The following is a 19,414-nucleotide window of genomic DNA, read 5'->3' on the forward strand; positions in this document are numbered from 1 at the left end:
CCTGCCGTTGACGGCATGCCTCTGCCCAAAGAGAAAGCAGGACAAAGCAGGAGCTCCCAGGTTGCCAGAGACGGCCACAATGAGCCAGGGTGAGCTCTCCTGCCCAGGGTAGATTGGCCACCAGCGTCATTCTGCCAAGTGAATGATAAGGTGGATTTTATCACACGTTTGGCACCAGTCTGGGCCCACTAGTGGCTTTCTTTAACCTCTGGATTTGCTCCTGCCAGAGGCTGGAGGCTGACCCCTGGTTCATGAACAGGCCCGGACGGTCACCCTCCACCATGGCGCAGACAGGAGACCTGAGCCAGCGGGAGCCGCTTCACCGCACAGCTGGCTGGGGCCAAGGGGCACAACTATACAGGCCTTGCCCATGAAACCAGCCAACCACCACCACCCTCAGTGGGGCAGGACAGGGGTGCCGAGAGGCAGGACAAAATTTGGGGAGCCCAAGTCAGCTGGGGGGCTCCCTGAAGCCAGCATTATGCTGCGTCCAGCTGAATGCCAGTCCAATGACTGTGACACTGTTCTCCTGTCCTCCATTTTATCCTCACATCACAACAACCCTGTGAGGTGAGTCTGCCTGAGAGTGTGTCACCCAGCAACCTTCCACGGCAGATTGGGAATCTGAGTATTAGAGGGGCATGACGGGTTGTTCAAAAGCTCTCCTCTGCCTGACGCGAAGACAACCTGGTTCAGGGTGTTCCAGTTCCCTTCATTTTGGGCACCGCAACTCCCATTATCATTCCAGGGCTGAAGGCCACTTTTCAAACATGTAACGTTATTTTCTGATGTGTGAAGCCTGCCACAAACAGAGACCCTTGGCTTCCACTGCAAATAGCATGGGGGGGGGGATCTCACCTGGGCCGGGACATTCCCATGCCTTCCAGTTTTGGCCCTGGAACTCCCACAGTCACCCTGAAGCCAATTTTGAGTCTCCTAGCTGTATTCTCAGTGCAACAGGCTTCCTCGGGAGGTGGTGAGCTCTCCTTCCCTGGAGGTCCTTAAGCAGAGGCTAGATGGTTGTCTGTCAGCAATGCTGAGTCTATGACCTTAAGCAGATGATGAGAGGGAGGGCCTCTTGGTCATCTCCTGGGCATGGAGTAGGGGTCGCTGGGGGTGTGGGGGGGTGAGGTAGTTGTGAATTTCCTGCATTGTGCAGGGGGTTGGACTAGATGACCTTGGTGGTCCCAGCTCTATGATTCCCTGGTGAGATATGCCTGCCATAAATGGACAGATGGACAGGCAGGCCGATTACTACACATGCACGGTAACAACCAGCCAAGTTATTTTTTTTTGTTATGGTATTATGGTTTGGATCAGGGTGATATTGGAGGGGGGGGCGTTGGGATCTTTGTCCAGGGCCCACGGTGGCTCTCGGCAGCCCTGCGGTGGTGGGGTGTGTGTGCCAGGAGACGGTGAGGAGGACTCTTGCTTTCCACCCTCACCAGCACCTGTCCTGGGAGGGAAGCGGGGGAGACCCGGAGGCCCAACAGCCGGAAGCCTCTCTCGCCACCCCGCGTCCACCCTTGATGTCAGCAGCAGCTAAACAAGCCAGTGGCAAGTTCCAGGCACAGAACAGGCCTCCTTTGGAACATGTTGCCATGGCAACAGATGGGCAGCCACGTTGTGCAACGCCACAAAGTGCGTGCGGGGAAGGCCCGCGAGGCAGCGGGGGGGGGGGCGCACCCCTCGCACGAGGGAAAGAGTGTCAAAGGCAAAGGAGAACTCTCTGGTACGCTGCAAAAAAGGGGAACTTCCCACATGCAGCCCGGCGTGATGACACTTCCTCTCTCCCACCTTTCAAGAATACACAACAAAGTCAAAAAGCACACGCCTGTTCTGCCTTGAACAGCAGCAGCCGGATCAGCTCTGGCCAAACATCAAAAAATACACATGACTGATTTAAAAAAAGAAGAATCAGGAATGAAGGTTTGGAATTAGGGATAATTTAATCATGTTTATAGTAAAAAAAACAAACCACCTTTTAACTTGCAAACTGGAACAACAGAGAGAGGGAAATTAACTTAATTCTCACAGAGAGATTATATACATGAATATTGTTATGTTGCCAATATTATTGATTACTGTTTAAAAAAACCCAACAAGCCAGCTTCCTCTCTTGCTTGCCCACAAAATCAGGTACTGGGTGTAATCCATTGTAGTAAATAAATTCAAAAAGGATGCTCTATGCCAGTCCATGGAGCAATTTGAATACTTTCTCATACTGAGAAAAACGGGTTCATGCCTGCTCAGCGCCAGGGCTCCCTGGTCCATTTCTCAAGAGCGGTAAAATCAGAAAAGCCAAGATCCACAGAAGGACGCGGAGGCAAGTGGCTGATATTGGCCCCATAAAATCAGGAGGGGGACCCTGATCTCTGTACAGTGCTTAGAACATGGCCGGTACTACGAGTAGGATTGTGCAAAAAAACCCCCCAAAAATCTGTAAATTTTGGGTTTATCGGGCCTGATTTTTTTCTGTAAACCCGAAATAAGCCAAATACCCCCCCCACACACACACACACACACACCGGTAAATATTTCCGGGTTTACTGAAAAATTTGGGTCCATTACAGTCTTATGTAGAATTTTTTCGAAGCTCCTGTGGGGGCATTTTTGAAGGTTGAGTCCCCAAATTTGCAGCATAACTGCAAGGGACTTTCCTTAGACAGTCAACGAAGTTTGGTAAACTTTGGGATAGGGGATCCAATTTTATGGGCCCGCAAAGGGGTCGTCCCCATCCTCCAGGCATTTGCAAGCCAAGATGTCCCATCGGTTTTCAGGTTCAGAAGTTCAGCGTTGCCGAGGACTGACGGAAAGTGCTGACTGGCAGGCTGGGGCCTAAAAGTCTGGGGGCTCCCTTCATATCTGGGGCACATAGCATGATGTCCATGCAAATTAGCCTCCAAACTGAGGAAAACGGCTTAAATGCAAGAAAACAAGGCATCAAAAACATTTTTGGGGGTGGCAAATGACATCCTGTGAACAGTCCTTTATTGTGGTCATCAAAAATCTGAATTCAAAAGATGGTCACAGTGCAGGGAATCAAAGCCACTACAGCCTTCAGTTTGACAGCAAGTTTTTTTGGGGGGTGATATCGGAGCCAGCTGAAGTCTCGACCACGGGAGGGGGGGGCTGTCTGAAGAAGATTGCTCATCAGCACGGGTGAGGGAGTCTCCTTCGGAAGCCTGGTGGTGTGAGCAGCTGTTGAAGCTGGCTCTTTTTAGTTGGAGGGTATATCCCTCCGGACGGGACTTGGTGAGCCATGTCTTTTAAAAAACCCTTATGCTTAGAATCATTGAATCATAGAGTTGGAAGGGACCACCAGGGTCATCTAGTCCAACCCCCTGCACAATGCACAACAACCTACCCCCACATCCCCAGTGACCCCAACCCTCCCTCCACCATGCAGGATCCCACAATCAAAGCACTCCCGACAGATGGCCACCCAACCTCTGCTTAAAGACCTCCAAAGACGGGGACTCCACCACCCTCCCAGGCAGCGCATTCCACCATCGAACAGCCCTCACCGTCAGAAAGTTCTTCCTAATGTTTAGCTGGAATTGCTTTTCTCTTAGTTTAAATCCATTACTCCGTGCTCTAGTCTCTGGAGCAACAGAGAACAAGCTAGTTCCCTCATCAACATGGCATCCCTTCCAATATTTAAACATGGCTATCATGTCTCCCCTCAACCTTCTCTTCTCCAAACTAAACAAATCCAGATCAACCCACTGAATGGTTGGTCAGACCAAGTTGGCTCCGATTACACGACCTGACCAAAAACAAAACCAGTAAAAAAAAGATAGTAAAATGGGAGGAAGCCCAGAGCCGTGCATCTGGGCAAAGGCGAACAGCAAAACCTGAAAAAGCTGAATAATTATTCGCCCATTCAGCTTCGGGGAGATCCCCAGGTTTTGCAGTTCAGTAAAACCGAAAACTGAATATTGCTGAAACAGTTAATTTCAGGCTTATTTTCGGTATATTGATATGCACAACCCTAATTATGAGCGCTAAGAGAGGCATCGCAAGACCTCCGCCAGCCCACCTCCCCTGGTCTGCTTCTGATTCTATTCAGTAACCACAGCATGGCTTCTCTTTGCAGGACACCCATTTGGGTGGGTGGGGAGTCTAGCTTTCACACACGGTATTCACAGGGGCTCTCCTAAAGAGGTAGCAAGAAAAACCATACATACAGCAAAGGATGAAAGCCACTCCAGAGAGGTGGAGCCCTCTGATCCGAAAAGTGCTCTTTTGCTGGTAAAGAAAGAGGAGGCTTTTGCAGAGAAGTCCATGCCCTTCTTCCACCTACCCATTCTCCCCGCCCCACCCCCCCACGCCCCAGGCTGTTTCTGCCCACAACCAGGTGGATTTCCAGTCCCGGGAAGAAGGAAAAGAAGCCAATGGGAGAGGCACAGCTGAGAAGCATCAGAAGGAGAAACGATGCCCCAGCCTGCCCCAACCCGCATGTCTGCTTTGGCCTGCATTCCAGACTATCTGGAAGAAAACCTCCAACCCACCCGGGAGGGCCCACCGGTTGTGGTTCAGGCCTCCCCCCTTGAAGCAGAGTGCTGAACTCAGAGTCAGGGTAGCCAAAAGTCCCCTTTGAGGAGCAAACGCCAGCAGCCGATGGATGCCCTGTGCAAAACCAGTTTCAGGGCAGGCAGCGTCAGGATTCCAGAACAGTCAGTTGAGCTGGTTGCTAAGGAATTGTGAGAGGAGCCGGGCCCAGCGTTGCCAAGAGCCGAGGCCCCTCGGAGCCCGCTCCACGGCTGGCCCATGCCTGGCTGGCCAAGCCTGAACAAAGACAGGCTCCTTCGGCCGGCCTTCAAGAAACCCAGCGAGGGCCCAACACACTTGTTGGCAGCTGCCCAGGGTGGGGGTGCGGGGCAGAGGGGGGCTGGCTTGTGCAGTAAGAAATGCTTTTCTTTATCATGCTAGAACTCCCAAGATGTTTTGGAAATCACAAACTGGAGCAGCATTTCTTTAATGAACAAATAAGAGTCTCCTTTTCCCAAAGCAAGGGGAGAGAAAGAGTCAGACACCATTCAGTGCAGGGCTGACCAAACCTAGGAAGGGCCGAAACCTGGATCCCCAGGAACCCTTGTATCTGCCTTCAACTGCAAACTCCGCAGGGATGCCCACGTGAAGGCACTGAGCTGACAGGGAGAAAGGAACCTAAGGCCACTCTGGCAGCAGCCTTCTGCTTGGAGGCAGGACCCCTACAAGCACCCCCCCCCAAAAAAAAATCTCCCTCAACCTCCACCCAACAGACAGCCAATGCCAGCAGAAGGCAAGAACAGCTCCCAGTTTTCAGAGCAAACAGCCCTGGAGCCACAGGCAAATGAGGAACTGCCAGCAACTCTCTACACCAGCACTGCTGGAAATGTTTCAAGATGCATCAGTAGCTGCTTCCCCTCCTCCCCCCCCCCCAGGCCTCTTCACTTAGCAAATAGTTCAAGTCTTTGGTTCCAGTCACCTCAAGGACTCTTGCTTCAGTTGCTTCACAGAGCAGACAGCCCACAGCTCCAGGAACCCCTTTCCATTCGCAGAAAAGGGGCCACAAAGGAGTCAGTTCGGGGATTAAACAATTCCCTCTTGAGGCCTCTGATGTTGCTTAGCCTACACTGCAGGGGGAACGGCTCCTTATTTGACTGTGTGTGTGTGTGTAAAGTGCCTTCAAGTCGCAGCTGACTTATGGCGACCCCTTTTGGGGTTTTCATGGCAAGAGACTAACAGAGGTGGTTTTGCCAGTGCCTTCCTCTGCACAGCAACCCTGGTCTTCCTTGGTGGTCTCCCATTCAAATACTAACCAGGGCTGACCCTGCTTAGCTTCTGAGATCTGATGAGATCAGGCTAGCCTGGGCCATCCAGGTCAGGGCTTATTTGACTGGCCCTTCCCTAAAGGCCATTCATACTTCTTTCCCACCTCTGCCTGTCAGCACTGAACAAGCAAGGAAATCCTTTTCAGGGGCTGTATATTCATATTTCTGGGTGCCAAGCATCAGGGTTGCACATACCTTCTCCTGAGACACACAAGCTCAAAGCAGCTATTTCAGAATGGAGTGGTCTCACACGCCCAAGGAAAAGATCAGCAAAAAAGCTGTACTTAAGACACCTGCCCAGTATGGAACACAAAACATACATGGGGGCTTTAAACAGAACAGCCCTTCACACCAATTATGACACTTCCACATGTCACTTCTGGAGTCCAATGTGGAGATGCTGGAGGAGAACATCCTTCCATGTTGTCTTGCCAAATGGAAAACACTATTCTAGACAGTTGGGTTCCCCCAACCCTAAAAGTTCAGTCACACCAGTCTTTGGGAATAATGTTACAAAATTCATATCAGAACATACATTTGAATTTTGGGGGGAATCAAATCCAGGTTAAAATTTTCTCAAAACTCTCCTTTCAAATGAAGCATGTTATTTAAAAAAAAAAACAATTTGCACAAACCTGAAAGTTTGACAATTTATAGATACTGCAAAATGAGACTTGCTCGAAAAAGATTTCCGGTCTCTGTCTCTCTCTGACTGCAACAGGAAGAGATTTAGCAGCTACACTTCAGAGATCTCAATCTGCTTCCTGAGCCCTGGAGCCCTCTGCTCAGGCCTCTGGGCTCCTGCAAAAACACTTTGCCCGCCCGCCCGCCTGTCCTCCCCCTTTCCAAGAGGAAGGGGCACCTGCTCTGCAGGCACTCAGCTCTTGGACAGGGCCCGCAGCATCCTTGCCCTGGCGCCTCAGCCCAACTACACTGGTGTTCCCTGCCCGTGGAGAGAGCGATGGCCACGAGTCCTGAGGGCTTTCAAAGAGGGTTGGGCAAGTTTGTGGAGGAGAGCTCCATGGGTGGCTGCTAGTCCCGGCAACCCAAAGGAGCCTCCATATTTAAAGACAGTCTAGCTCTGAGTGCCCGTCGTGGGAGGCGGCTTCAGGGAAAGGTCTGGGCCGGGGTGCCCTGTTTGTGGACCCTCCAGGGCCGCTGCCCGGTGAAACAGGAGGCCGGAGGAGACGGCCCGCTGGCCCCGTCCAGCAAAGCACCCCGGCCTGTTTCGAGGGCCTGAAGCTGCCCTTCGAGAGAGGCCTCTGCCGGACCCGGGGGAGGTCGGGTCCCAAGCCCCCCGCGGCGCGGCCCCTCCCCTCCGCCCCCCGTCCCTGAAGCAGGAAGCAGCAGCAGCAGCAGCAGCCGTCCTCCCCAGGCTGCTTGCAGGTGAAGCGCGCGGGGGGGCCCTGCCCCTGGATGGGGGGGGGCTGCAAACGCCGCCCCCAAGCAAAGCGGCCCCGGCAGCAGCCGATGCGGCGTTTGCAGCCCCCTGCGGTGCCCCGGCAGAGCCCGGCGGGCTGGCAGCATCGCGCGCGCGCCGGCCTGGCAGGAGAGGGGGCGAGCGGGCCGGTCCCCCGAGCCAGGGCTCCAACCCCCCGGGCCCCGCCGGCCGAGGCCCGGCCCAAAGGCGCCGCTCCGCTCGCACTGGCCACGTCCCCGCGGCAGGCGCCCGCCGGAGCCCACCGCCCGCCCGCCCGCCCGCCCGCCCGCGCGGCGCAGGGATGCCCGTCCAGCTGCTGCACTCACCGCCTCTCGGGGCGCAGCGACGCCGCTCGCTGGCTCGCTCGCTCGGGGCTGGCCGGCCAGCCGCACGCCTGGGCCCTGGCCCTCCGGCGGGTCCCGCCCCACGTGGGCGGCCGCTTCCCCGGCCGCCCTGGCCAGAGGCCGGGGGAGGGGCGAGGCGAGGGGGCCTGGGGCGCGCCTGCCTGCCTGCCTGCCTGCCTGCCTCCGCTCCTCGGCGCTGTGCGCGGCGCTCGGGAAGCAGGGCGGGAGGAAGAGGAAGGCGCGCTCCGCCGCCGAAGGATGCGCAGCCCGGCGCTGCCGGCGTGGGGCTCCGCCCTGCTCCGGAGCAAGAGGGAGGCGGCCAACCTCCACCCCCCCCTTTGCATCCCAGAAGCGGGGGTGGCTCCTCCGCCTGGCGCTGGTCAAGGGTCTGTCCGGCACGCACACGCACCCCCCACCCCCGTGTCTCTTCCGTGGAGCTTTTGGAAGAGACCCGCTCTGCCCCCCTCTCGGCCCACTGCCTGCTTCGGAGCGGGGGGCCCCTCCCGGCAGCCCCCCGGTCTGCTTGTGCCACCCCCCCCCGGCCAATTCCCCCCCCCTGCTCCCCATCGCACGGGCTGAAAAGGCCTAGGTCTCTGGAGCCAGGGTGTTTCCCGCTGTGGGGCTTTTCCAGCCCAGTCGTCTCCTGGCAGGCTCCCACGCAAGGGTGGGGCGCAGTCTAGGAACTGGCAGCATCAACCTGGGTTGGGAACCAGCGGTCTGCTGGCCTCCTTTGCCCGGCTGGCTCTTTCCCCGTCAGTGTCAGGGCTTCTCCAGCCCCCTAAGGCTGTGCCTGCGGCTCAGGGTGGCTGCCGTCTTGGCAGTAGGTGCTCTTGATGTAGGGCACAAAAACTGGCTGCCAAGTCTACCAAGTGCAATGGGAGTGTTGCAGAAAACAGGGGTTTAGGGGGGGGGGGAGAGACCCATAGATCGTTATCAAGAAAAACAGCTTTATTCCAGTCTCTCACACAAGCAAGGCTTTGTCAGCGACCCCAACGAGGTCACCCTGCGAGGAACTGCGCCGACTCTGCCCGGGGTGTTAAGTCCGAAGACCACCCCTCCAATTAAACACAAAATCACTCACTCACTTTCCAAACATACTCACACACTTCCCCCCCTTTCCCCAGTAATTTCCTGACAGACCTAAGGTCCCTGCGTCTTCAGCCAAACCTGATGGCTTTACTAGGGCAGGACCTGGAAGTTGATCAGACTTCCCTTCCTCTGATAGCAGAGGGTTCCAAAACTGAACTGAAATTCCCTTCCAACTCTCACCTGACTTCTGTGATCCCCTCCGGAGGTGCAGAGCTGGTTCTTGCGATCCTGTTGGGTTCAGACGACACCCCACTCGGGACCGAGGCCAGGGTGTCCGTGCGTAATTCAACCAAAAAAAGATCGTGCCGGCAGAAAGGACCCAAAGGCACCCAGGCTCAGCACTCCAAGCCGGGTGGGCCAGAGGGGTACAACACCCCATCTCTCCCCCCCTCGGATCCGAGTCACGGCACCAAGGAATGTTGCAGAAAACAGGGGTTCGGGGGGGAAGAGACCCAGAGATCGTTATCAAGAAAAACAGTTTTATTCCAGCTGGTCACCCAGTTGCTCTAGCAAGCAAAAATAACTGGGCCCCGATTATACTGGGGCGAGAACTTTTATTCCATTTCCATGCTCTGACAGGACGTGACAACATTCCACGCCTATCTGGTTGTTTTACAAAGTCTGGAGCCTTTAGAGCTTCAGTGGTTCCATCCAGTTATGTTATTGTTCACTCTGACTTCTCCAGGACATGTACCCTACTAACTTAACACACACACACACACAGTTATCCTGCCCAGTAACAAGCTATTCTCTTGCTGTCTTAATACATTTCAATACATTTACAGAAAGGAAAAGAGGTTATCCCAAATTATTAAATCAGAATACTTAAGTGGATCCTCCACATTCAGAGGAAGTCTATCTTGCTGTCTCAGGAGCAACAGAGGATGGGGATGTAGCTCAGTGGTAGAGCACAGCTTTGCATGTATGAGGCCCTGGGTTCAATCCCTGGCACCTCCACTTTGGGGAGGGGCCGTGGCTCAGTGGCAGAGCATCTGCTTGGCATGCAGAAGGTCCCAGGTTCAATCCCCAGCATCTCCAGTTAAAGGAACTAGGCAGTTAGGTTCTGGGAAAGACCCCTGCCTGAGACCCCGGAGAGCCGCTGCCAGTCTGAGTAGACGATACTGACTTTGATGGACTGAGGAGGGTCTGATTCAGTGTAAGGCAGCTTCATGTGTTCTTGTGTTCAAATAATTGCCAATCTGGGAGGAGAATGTTCACAGTTTTCTTTTTTGTAAAGCCCGAGCCTCAGACACACCAATTCGGAGCCCTGTGTGCCCTCTGAAGTACACACAGTCTTTGTGATCAGTCTCTGTTTCACTTCTGTACAGAGGCCTGGGCACCTATGAGAAACTGCTGAAAAGGGGGAAACAATTTAATCAGTGGTTTAAAAAGCTAAAAAAAAAAGGCTATGTTTTCAGAAGGGCCACAGTGTCTGTAGTTTATTACAATACTTACTTTGATGGACCAAGGAGGGTCTGATTCAGCATATGGCCGCTTCATGTGTTCTTGTGTGTGTTCACGAGGAAGCCCAGAGGAGAGCCGAGGCAGCCTGAGAGAGGCTCCTCCCATGGGGGCCATTCAAGGCTAAGCAGCTCTTTCTATGGAAAGAGGGGTCAGAGGAAGTCTGGATTTGGTTTGAATTTTTAGCACCCAAGGACCGGCTGCCAGTGAAAAAAGCCCCTTCTCTCCCCCCCCCCCCAACTGGCTCTCCTGGGTGTTTTCCTAACCTGACAAGAGGAATTGGCTCCCACCCCAGTCCAGCCCCCCGTCAGGCCTTCAAGCAGAAACGTGTACGTGGGGTTGGTGTTGCCGTTGCCCCCAGACATGCAGGAGCTGGGGCCTGATTGGCGCCTGCTGCCACCCTCCGGGCCCCCAGGGCCTTCATAGAATCATAGAGCTGGAAGGGGCCATACAAGCCATCTAGTCTACACCTCCTGCTTAATGCAAGGCCAGTCTATGCCATCCCTGACAAGGGTTCTTCCAGCCTCTGCTTAAAGACTGCCTGTGAGGGGGGGGGGGTCACCACCTCCCAAGGCAGCCTATTCCACTGCTGAACTACTCTTGCTGTAAATAATTTTTTCCTAATATCCAGCTGGTACCTTCAGTTTGCAAGAGCAAAGGCTGTCAAAGACAGGACATTTTGGAGGACTTTCATTCATAGGGTTGCCATGAGTCGGAAGCAATTTGACGGCACTTAACGCACACACACACACCTCTCTGCTCAGAGGATAGCCACCTTTTCCCCCTAAAAGGAGGTGAAAGGTGTGTCTGGAAGCCCCGTCCTTGAGTTTTAGGCTTCAGGTGACAAAGAGAAGAGAGCATCAGAAGAGCGCTGCTGCATCAGACCAATGGTCTCATCCAGCATCCCGTCTCATACAGCGGCTGACCAGTTCCTCTGGAGGGCCAACAACAGGGCAGAGAGGCCAAAGCCTTCCACTAATGTTGCCTTGTGTCACTGGTATTCAGAGGTTCACTGCCTCTGAATGTGGAGGTTCCCTTTAGTCACCATGGCTAGTAGCCACTGATAGATCTATCCTCCATGAATCAGTCAGTTTGACCTCTATCCCAGGGGAGATACTGGAGCAGATATTAAAGAGATCAATAGGCGAGCATCTGAAGGATGACTTGAAGATCTGGGGAAGTCAGCATGGATTTGTCCCCAACAGATCCTGCCAGACCAACCTCGTTTCCTTCTCTCATCGAGTAACAAGCTTACCGGATCGAGGGAATGCGGTTGATGTAGATTACCTGGATTTCAGTAAGGCTTTTGACAAGGTTCCCCATGATGTTCTGATGGCTCAACTGGAGGACTGTGGACTGGACCCTAGGATAGTTAGGTGGACAGGGAAATGGTTGGAGAACCGCACTCAAAGAGAAGTTGTCAATGTCATTTCATCTGAATGGAGGGAGGTGTCCAGTGGGGTGCCACAGGGTTCAGTTCTGGGCCCAGGACTTTTCTATAATTTTATAAATGATCTGGATGAGGGGGTGGAGGGACTACTCATTAAATTTGTATATGACACCAAATTGGGAGGAGCATTGAACATACCAGAAGATAGAGATCTAATTCAACAAGATCTGAACACATGGGGAAAGTGGGTGGATGTGAACAAGATGCAATTCAACAAGGATAAGTGCCGAGTTTTATATCTGGGTAACAGAAATGAGGAACACACATACTGGATGGAGGATATACTTCTAGGCAGCAGTGTGCGTGAACAAGATCTTGGGGTACGGATGGACCGTAAGTTAACTATGAGCAGCCAGTGTTATGCAGCAACAAAAAAGGTTAATGTGATCTTGGGGTGCATCAACAGAGGCATAACATCCACATCGCAAGATGTCATAATCCCGCCGTACACTGCATTGGTCAGGCCGCATCTGGAGTATTGTGTGCAGTTCTGGAGGCCCCACTTCAAAAAGGATGTGGTCAGAACGGAGCGGGTACAGAGGAGAGCGACGAGGATGATCAGGGGCCTGGAGACAGAGCCCTGCGAGGAAAGGCTGAGGGAGTTGGGAATGTTCAGTCTGGAGAAGAGGAGGTTGAGGAGGGGACATTATTGATCTCTTTAAGTATTTGAAGGGCTGTCACTTAGTGGAGGGCAGGAAGCTGTTCCTCTTGGCAGCAGAGGATAGGACTCCCAATAACGGGTTTAAATTGAGGGTGAAATTAGGAAAAAAGTTTTTACAGTAAGAGTTGTTCGACTGTGGAATCAGCTGCCTAGGGAGGTGGTGAGCTCCCCCTCACTGGCAGTCTTCAAGCAGAAGCTGGACAAGCACTTGTCAGGGATGCTCTAGGCTGATCCTGCATTGAGCAGGGGGTTGGACTAGACGGCCTCCAGGGACCCTTCCAGCTCTTATGATTCTATAAGACAGCAGGAAGCAGCAACTGAAACTAAGACCTCTAAGACTGATGGTCTGATTAAATAGCACTATCTCCCCTTCCCCCCACCCCCATCCAGGTCTTCAGGATGCCAGTGTTTGGAAGTGGTTTCAACAGCTACTAGGAGGAGCGGGGACTTTTCTAGACATGGCCCTCACAAATAGGATCCATCAGTGCTTCCCCTTAAGAAAAGCCCTGCTGCATCAGACCATCGAGGGTCCATCTAGTCCAGCATCCTGCCTCACACAATGGCCAATCAGTTCCCCTGGAGGGCCAAAGAAACCAAGCACTGAGGCCAAGGCCTTCCCTGATGTTATTTCCTGGCACTGGCCTTCGGAGGTTGACTGCCTCTGAATGTGGAGGTTCCCTTTAGTCACCATAGCCACTCAAGATCTTCTCCTACTCCCCTTTATCCCTTCCTTTGACAGTTTTGGAGGGCAGATATAAAAAAGTGCCATACTCAAATAGAACATGTAGATGCTTGCATGATAAAGTAGAAACTGTTGAAAATATGATCATGGAGTGTCCTAGGTTTAATGAGCTGAGGAATAGTTTAATTAATCCTTTATTTAAAAACATGGAAAGGTCCAACGAGGCAACTGGCAGTATGAGGGCGCAGGTGATGTGGCTGCTATCAGATACCGATGATTCTGTTACTCTGTCTGTGGCACAACGTATAGAGGCAATAATTAAATACCAAAAGAATAACACTAAGGAAGGCATTTTTAATTCATTTATTTTCCGCTCAAGGCTATAACTGTATGAGCAGAGATAGAGATAGATAGATAGATAGATAGATAGATAGATAGATAGATAGATAGATAGATAGATAGATAGATAGATAGATAGATAGATAGATAGATAGATAGATACTCCCCTTTGTTACCTTAGTGTACAAATCAGGTTGGAGGATGCTTTGTGCATTTTGTAGGTGATTCCCACATCAAAGATTTGGCAGCCTTCCAAAAGCAACCCTCTCCTAGCCTTTCAATAATACCATCATAATTAAAACCCCGCAAGGAAGGGGGGAACAGACACTGTGGATCTCTTCTATATCTTTAGTTCTCAACACTGCAGGAAGTTCATATGCAGAAGTGGCCTGTACGAGGGACAGTGCCGAGGATTACCGTGGGGGCGCTTGGGGGCTGCCGCGCTGGTCTTGTGAGCAGAGGGTCTGTTGGTGCGTGTGTGTGTTTCCCCGCCCTGGGCTCGGTCAGCTGCAGAAGGAGCGGGCTCAGCTGAGAGGGCTCTCGTGAGGGAGGAAGCGGTCTTGGTGTCCCCAGCGCATGTCCCGGACGCGTCGGATGGCCTGCATCTGGGGCTGGAAGGCCGACCACTCGTTCCAGTGCCCAAAGTCTCCTCGCTCAAAGAGATACTGGTAGCCCCGGTAGCCAGGGTACTGGTAGCCCACCCAGCTGTAGGGGAAGCAAAGAAGAAAGGGGGATTTTGGCCACCACAGAGCACGCCTGAACCCACAGCCCTGGATGGCACACCCTCGCAACATGGGCAGGGTAAGCAGACAGCCTTCAGCCTGGCTGTTAGTGGTCATGACAGCTGCTTATAAAAATTCCCCCAAGGATCCTGTTTGGAATGGGGGGGGGCAACAGCTGGCCCCAGAACCTGTCTACAAGGGCATGTGAAATAAGAAGCAAATCCTCTCCAAGGAAGAGCAGAGGGCCCTTCCTGCATAACTGTGTGTGCCCCAGAGAGGATGAAGGATGGGCCATAACCTCTGGGCAGACTCCACCCTGCCGACCTCTCTGCCACCCGGATTTGTTCTGCTACCCTTACCCTCCCCCAGTCGCCCAATTCAAGAAAGGAGGTGCCAGTTGATTCAAAGGAGAGAGGCGCAGGCTCACTTACGTTCCGCTGGGCACCTTGACGCTTCCAACCCGGCCGCAGAAGCCATGAACCCACAGACTCGGCACATCGTTGTCCTGGACTTCCATTTTATTGCCCTGAAAATTGGCCCTCTCGAAGAGGATGATTTTCTGATCCTGGGACTCCCGCTGGAGGGACAGATGGGACAAGCAAAGGCTCTTAGTGCTGGCACACACACTGGGGGGACGGTGTCTCTGCAAGGCCTCACAAGGATGGCCCCGCTGCACCCCTTCGTAATAGAGGCTGCATTCGTAAAGGGCCTTCTGGGATCTTGTCCCAATTCAGAACACAGGGGCCCCTTGCTGTCGTCGTCTGCCCCACTGAGGATCAGGGCTCCGAAGTCTCTGGCCTGAGATCCTTTCATGGGAGACAGAGACTGAAGCCTGGCTTCCTGCATGCAAAGCACTGAGCTGTGCCCCCTGGCAAGTGGGACCACAAACAAGACCTTCATGTGTGTGGGGGGGTGAGGGGTTGGGGGAGGCCAGGACAGTTGTCAAGGGCCGAGGGGGAAGGGAAGGCCACAGCTGCAGACTCACCATCTTAATGGGCCGCATGGAGCGCAGGCGGTCACTGCGGAAGTTGCTGGACCAGGCGTCCCATCGTGGGAACTCGCCCTTCTCCAAGACAAACATCTCGCCACGATAGTTGGACTGCTCAAAGGCCACCCAGCTGAAGAAAGGGAGGAAAATACTCAAGGAGGCGGTCCCAGGGAAAATTTCAAGTGGGGGGGGGCATGAGACACGGGGAACAGGTGGCTCCGTACTGGGTCTGTTGAGAGGCTAACAGGCCAAGAGACAACATTTATTTCCAGCTGTAGGGTTTTGTTCAGTAGGAAGTGTGCACACAGAGCACAGTACCCCCTCCTCGGGAAACCAAGCCTCTGGGGGCCTCCAGGACATCAAAGAGCAACTTCTCCTGATGCATCGCCAATGGGTCTTTCCAGCAGCCACAGTGGTTCCTGAGAACCTCTTTCCAGCACTGGGGGGGGGGGGCGCTAAGCCTTGGAATGTGGGAAAGTGTGCCTTTGAGCATGTGCAGTGTGCATTTTCCTCCTCAAGTAGCTACAGCTGCTTCCCACAATCCCATGGGTTAGAAGCACAGGCAGCATGAGAGGGTGCGAGGTGTCCAGGCAGGGGTGGACTGGAGTGTCCCCAAGCTGGGCCTTGACCACGGAACTGCCTGGAGCAAAGTGTAGGCCAATCTGCTGGACACCCTGGCCAATCTCTCGCTCTCCTTTCTGTGTTGCAGGAGTGGGTGCTGTGGCCTCCACACCTCCTTCGATGCTGCCATGTGCCTAAGCAATCGTTTGCAGCTGGGTTTCCTGCATGGGCAAGGCCACACAAGTGTGAGCGGCGGCTGCAGAGCGACCGAAGGCAAAACCCTAGCAGCACCTTAAAGGCCAACAGCGTTGCTTTCCGGGTGGGCTTCGGTGGGCCAAGCCCGCGGACTCAGAACAAGGTCTCATACTGAAACAAATGGCCTTCGCCTTTTTAAGGTGCCACCAGAGGTTTATTTGGCTGGGAATGGACGGACGTGGCTATAGCCATAGCCCCTCTCCACGTGAACACGTGAAGCTGCCTTCTACTGAATCAGACCCTTGGTCCAAGGAGGCCAGTATTGTCTGCTCTGACTGACAGCGGCTCTCCGGAGCCCCAGGCAGAAAAAGATCTTTCACATCACCTACAACCTGATCCCAACTACAGCTGGGACCTTCTGCATGCCAAGCATCAGCAATACCACTGAGCCACAGCCCACCATTCAGATCGTACCTTGAGGACGAATGATCGGAATGAATGCTGAGAAAACAGATAACGTCTTAAGAGTCTTGTTTTGTGCTGAGAGGGGAGGGGTCTTTTAGGCTCAAGTGTGAGAGCAGAAATCTTCTTGTGGAATTTCCAGAAATGGGCAGCCTGAAGGCCTGAGGGGCAAAACCCCTCCTCCTGCCGTGAGTGTGCATCCCCCACCCCGCATTGCTCTCTTCAACAGCCACTTACGGTCCAGAGGTCACGATGATGCTGCGCACCCGGTTGAAGCCGCGGTCCCCCAGGTTCAAGCACTCGGCAGTGAATTCCATCCGCTGGCCCTGGAAGTTCTCCTGGTCAAACACGAGGATCTGGAAGAAGCCACAGCATGAGGAGGAGGGTCCCCGGCAGGGCAAGGCTTCCATGGCTGGGAATGAGCCTGGGGCACACACACACCCCAGCCGCTGCCCTGCACGACCCCAAAGGGGCACCCAAGATTGCCTGCAGCAGCACCGAGGAAGCCGCAGTGAAAACACCCCTTCGCAAGTGTGCCCTCGAAGGGAAAGTGTTTTTTTTCCTGTTTTTAACATGCTCTGTTTTATTTGTGTTGTAAGCGGCATTGAGCTCTATAAGGAAGAAAGGCAGCACATAAATGTTTTAAAGAAATAAATAAAGTGGATCTTCCCAGGAGCCCACCGCCCGGTCCAAATTTCCCGTTTTCTAATCCACCATTAGGCCAAGCTTCCATGAGTTGCCATGTTAGGCAAGGGGAAGTTTAAAAATGTGTGTGGATTTACACATCCATTTTGGTAAGGCAAGAGTAGCTGTTATCTTCCTTCCTTCCTTCCTTCCTTCCTGTCGGAGGAGAGCTGGCAGTGCAGAGCCACCTGGCCCGAAGACAGCCCTAGGCCCGTGGACGAAGGCGGACGATGCCCCCACACGCTTCCACCAGTTGTCCGTACGCAGGACACTGAACGGCTTGCACAAGGTGTGTTTTCTCATGTTAGCCCATGAAGACAACCGTGTTAAGGTGTGGGGCCCGTCGCCGCCAGGTGAGATTTCCCTGCTGTAGTCTCCGCTCCTCCAATCGCAAATCTTTCCTTGCACAAGCCTGGCCGCATCTTGCTGCTGCTGCCCCTCCCCACTGAATTGTCCACCCCCTGTGCTGTAATCTCTGGGGGCAGCTGGGGGGGCAGCAAGGGCAACTGCCCTGGGCTCTGTGGGGGCGCGGCGGGGGGTTGACCACCCACCCATGGAGAAAGAAGAGCCTGGTGCTGGCGCTCCTCCTGCCCATCCATCCGGGGCTCCAGCAGAGGCCCCGGGCCACCTGGCATGGGGGCAAGGACCAACCCTTGCTGGGCCCTGGCGGGAGGCCAGAGTAGAGGTGGCAGTGGTTCTAGGGCCCCATCCCGGACTTTTGCCAGGGCCCCAGAATCCCCAAGACTGCCCCGGGGGACAGCTCTCACCTTGCTTCTTTGCTAGGGTTGCCAACCTCCAGGTACTAGCTGGAGATCTCCTGCTATTACAACTGATCTCCAGCCGATAGAGATCAGTTCACCTGGAGGAAATGGCCACTTTGGCCATTGGACTCTATGGCATTGAAGTACCTCCCCTCCCCAAACCCCATCTTCCTTAGGCTCCACCCCAAAAAAACCTCCCATGGGCTGTGAAGAGGGACCTGGCAACCCTATTCTTTGCAGCACTTAAGCCCCTGCCCTCTGCCGTGCGCCCCTCTTGGCTCCCCCCCCTTTGCTTACCCGGAAAGGCCCCCTGGAGTCCCCTTCCACTCGGCCATCGGAGTCGGTGGCTGGGGGAGGGCTGGGCTGGGCGGCTCTGGAGCTTTCAGACATGGTCGTGTCCAGCTGAGGCCTGAAACTGCAATGGGAGCTGGATTAGGGGTGAATGGGGTGCCCTCCTGCCCGCACCCCACACTCCCTGCAACTCTGTCTTCCCTTCGACTGCCGGAGGGTGCCCTTCTTGCTCGGGGGAACTCTTTCCCGGGGTTTCTGGTTCTCTGCTCCAGACTCTGTTTCCCGTGCCTCCTCCCAGTCCTGGATCACTCGCAGCACAGAGGACCGGGGGCAGAGGGCCCTCCCGAGAGCCCCGACCCCGCAGGCGTTCTGGGGACAGAGGCTGTTGTTCTCCAAGGGACCCTAGAGGTGCGACTGTCCAGCCAAGCTGGGGCTGCCCTGCCCTTGAGCTGCTTCTGTGCTCACAGCTCCTCTTCCCCCCCCCACCCGCCCACCTGTTTGTGTGTTGTGCGGGTTTAGAGAGATGCAAAGTCTTGATTCGGCCATTTGCTGGCAGAGGGACCAGGGAAGGAGCGGGGCCTGGCATGCCAAAGGGCTCCGTTGTGATAGACATCAGGCCGCAGGCATCTGCCTAGGACCCTGGGGAGCAAGCAGGTGCCAGCCAGAGGAGACCCTGCGGAGCTCGGTGGAAGGCCCTTTGCCCCACTGGTGAAGGCGCGCGCCCTTCCTGGCCCTAACCCTAAGCCAGGCCCCTGCTTGCCAGAGGTGTTTTGACCCCTTTCCCCAGGCTGTGGAGCCACAGCTGGACCTCTGCCCCTCTGCTGGGGCAGAACAAGAGGAAGGGCGGGCATTCTTTGGGGCTTGTGGCACCTGGGGAAGGGGCAAACGCCCACCAGGACTGGCATGTGGCTCCTCCTAGCAAGCATCTGGCTAAGGCTGGGAGTTTGGAAGGCTCTCTAGCCCAGGACCTGATCCGTCCTTTCTGCTGCCACAATCAAGTGGGAAGGAAGCTGAGCAGAGGAGTCCCACTTCAGGGGTTGTCTGCACAACCCACTCCACGCCTGCCCACACGCCCTGGCAGCTAACCAGCCCAGGAAGCCCCAGGGAGGGGGGTGTAGGATGGGTCCTGCTCCTCTTACCTGGGTCGCTGAGGGTGCCGTGTGCCGGAGCAGTTGGCCGACCCAGCCCCTGCCTGCCCTTTATATGCTGATGTGGTCCCAGCCGGCCCCCAGCGGGCACAACAGAAGCGCTGGCTCATCGGAGTCTTCACAGCAGGCAGCAGTAATCGCATCTCTCAATGAGGCCGCCGGGCTGGAAAACGGCTTGACCCCCCCCACCCCACACACAGGCCCCCACTGGCCCTCCGCCCCTTCCCATACAGAGTGCCTGCTGACCAAACACTTCCTATTGTGGGCCGGGTGAAAAGGCTGCTCTGGCAAACACTTCACAGCTCCACCTCAGAGGCAGCCTATATATATATACACA

General features: G+C 54.6%; 1 protein-coding gene across 1 annotated transcript; it reads right to left on the reverse strand.

The window, feature by feature from the left end:
• Window positions 1-13,789: 13,789 nt before the first annotated feature.
• CRYBB1 (crystallin beta B1) lies at window positions 13,790-16,603 on the reverse strand. The gene is made up of 4 exons (XM_056859124.1): window positions 16,431-16,603; window positions 14,973-15,105; window positions 14,419-14,564; window positions 13,790-13,970 (listed from the first exon to the last, which is right to left on the reverse strand). The coding sequence occupies exons 1-4, from the start codon at window positions 16,601-16,603 to the stop codon at window positions 13,790-13,792; spliced, it is 633 nt and encodes a 210-aa protein (XP_056715102.1).
• Between the last annotated feature and the right edge of the window lie 2,811 nt (window positions 16,604-19,414).

The sequence above is a fragment of the Euleptes europaea genome, chromosome 13 (assembly GCF_029931775.1).
Source record: "Euleptes europaea isolate rEulEur1 chromosome 13, rEulEur1.hap1, whole genome shotgun sequence".
Classification (NCBI taxonomy): Eukaryota; Metazoa; Chordata; class Lepidosauria; order Squamata; family Sphaerodactylidae; genus Euleptes; species Euleptes europaea.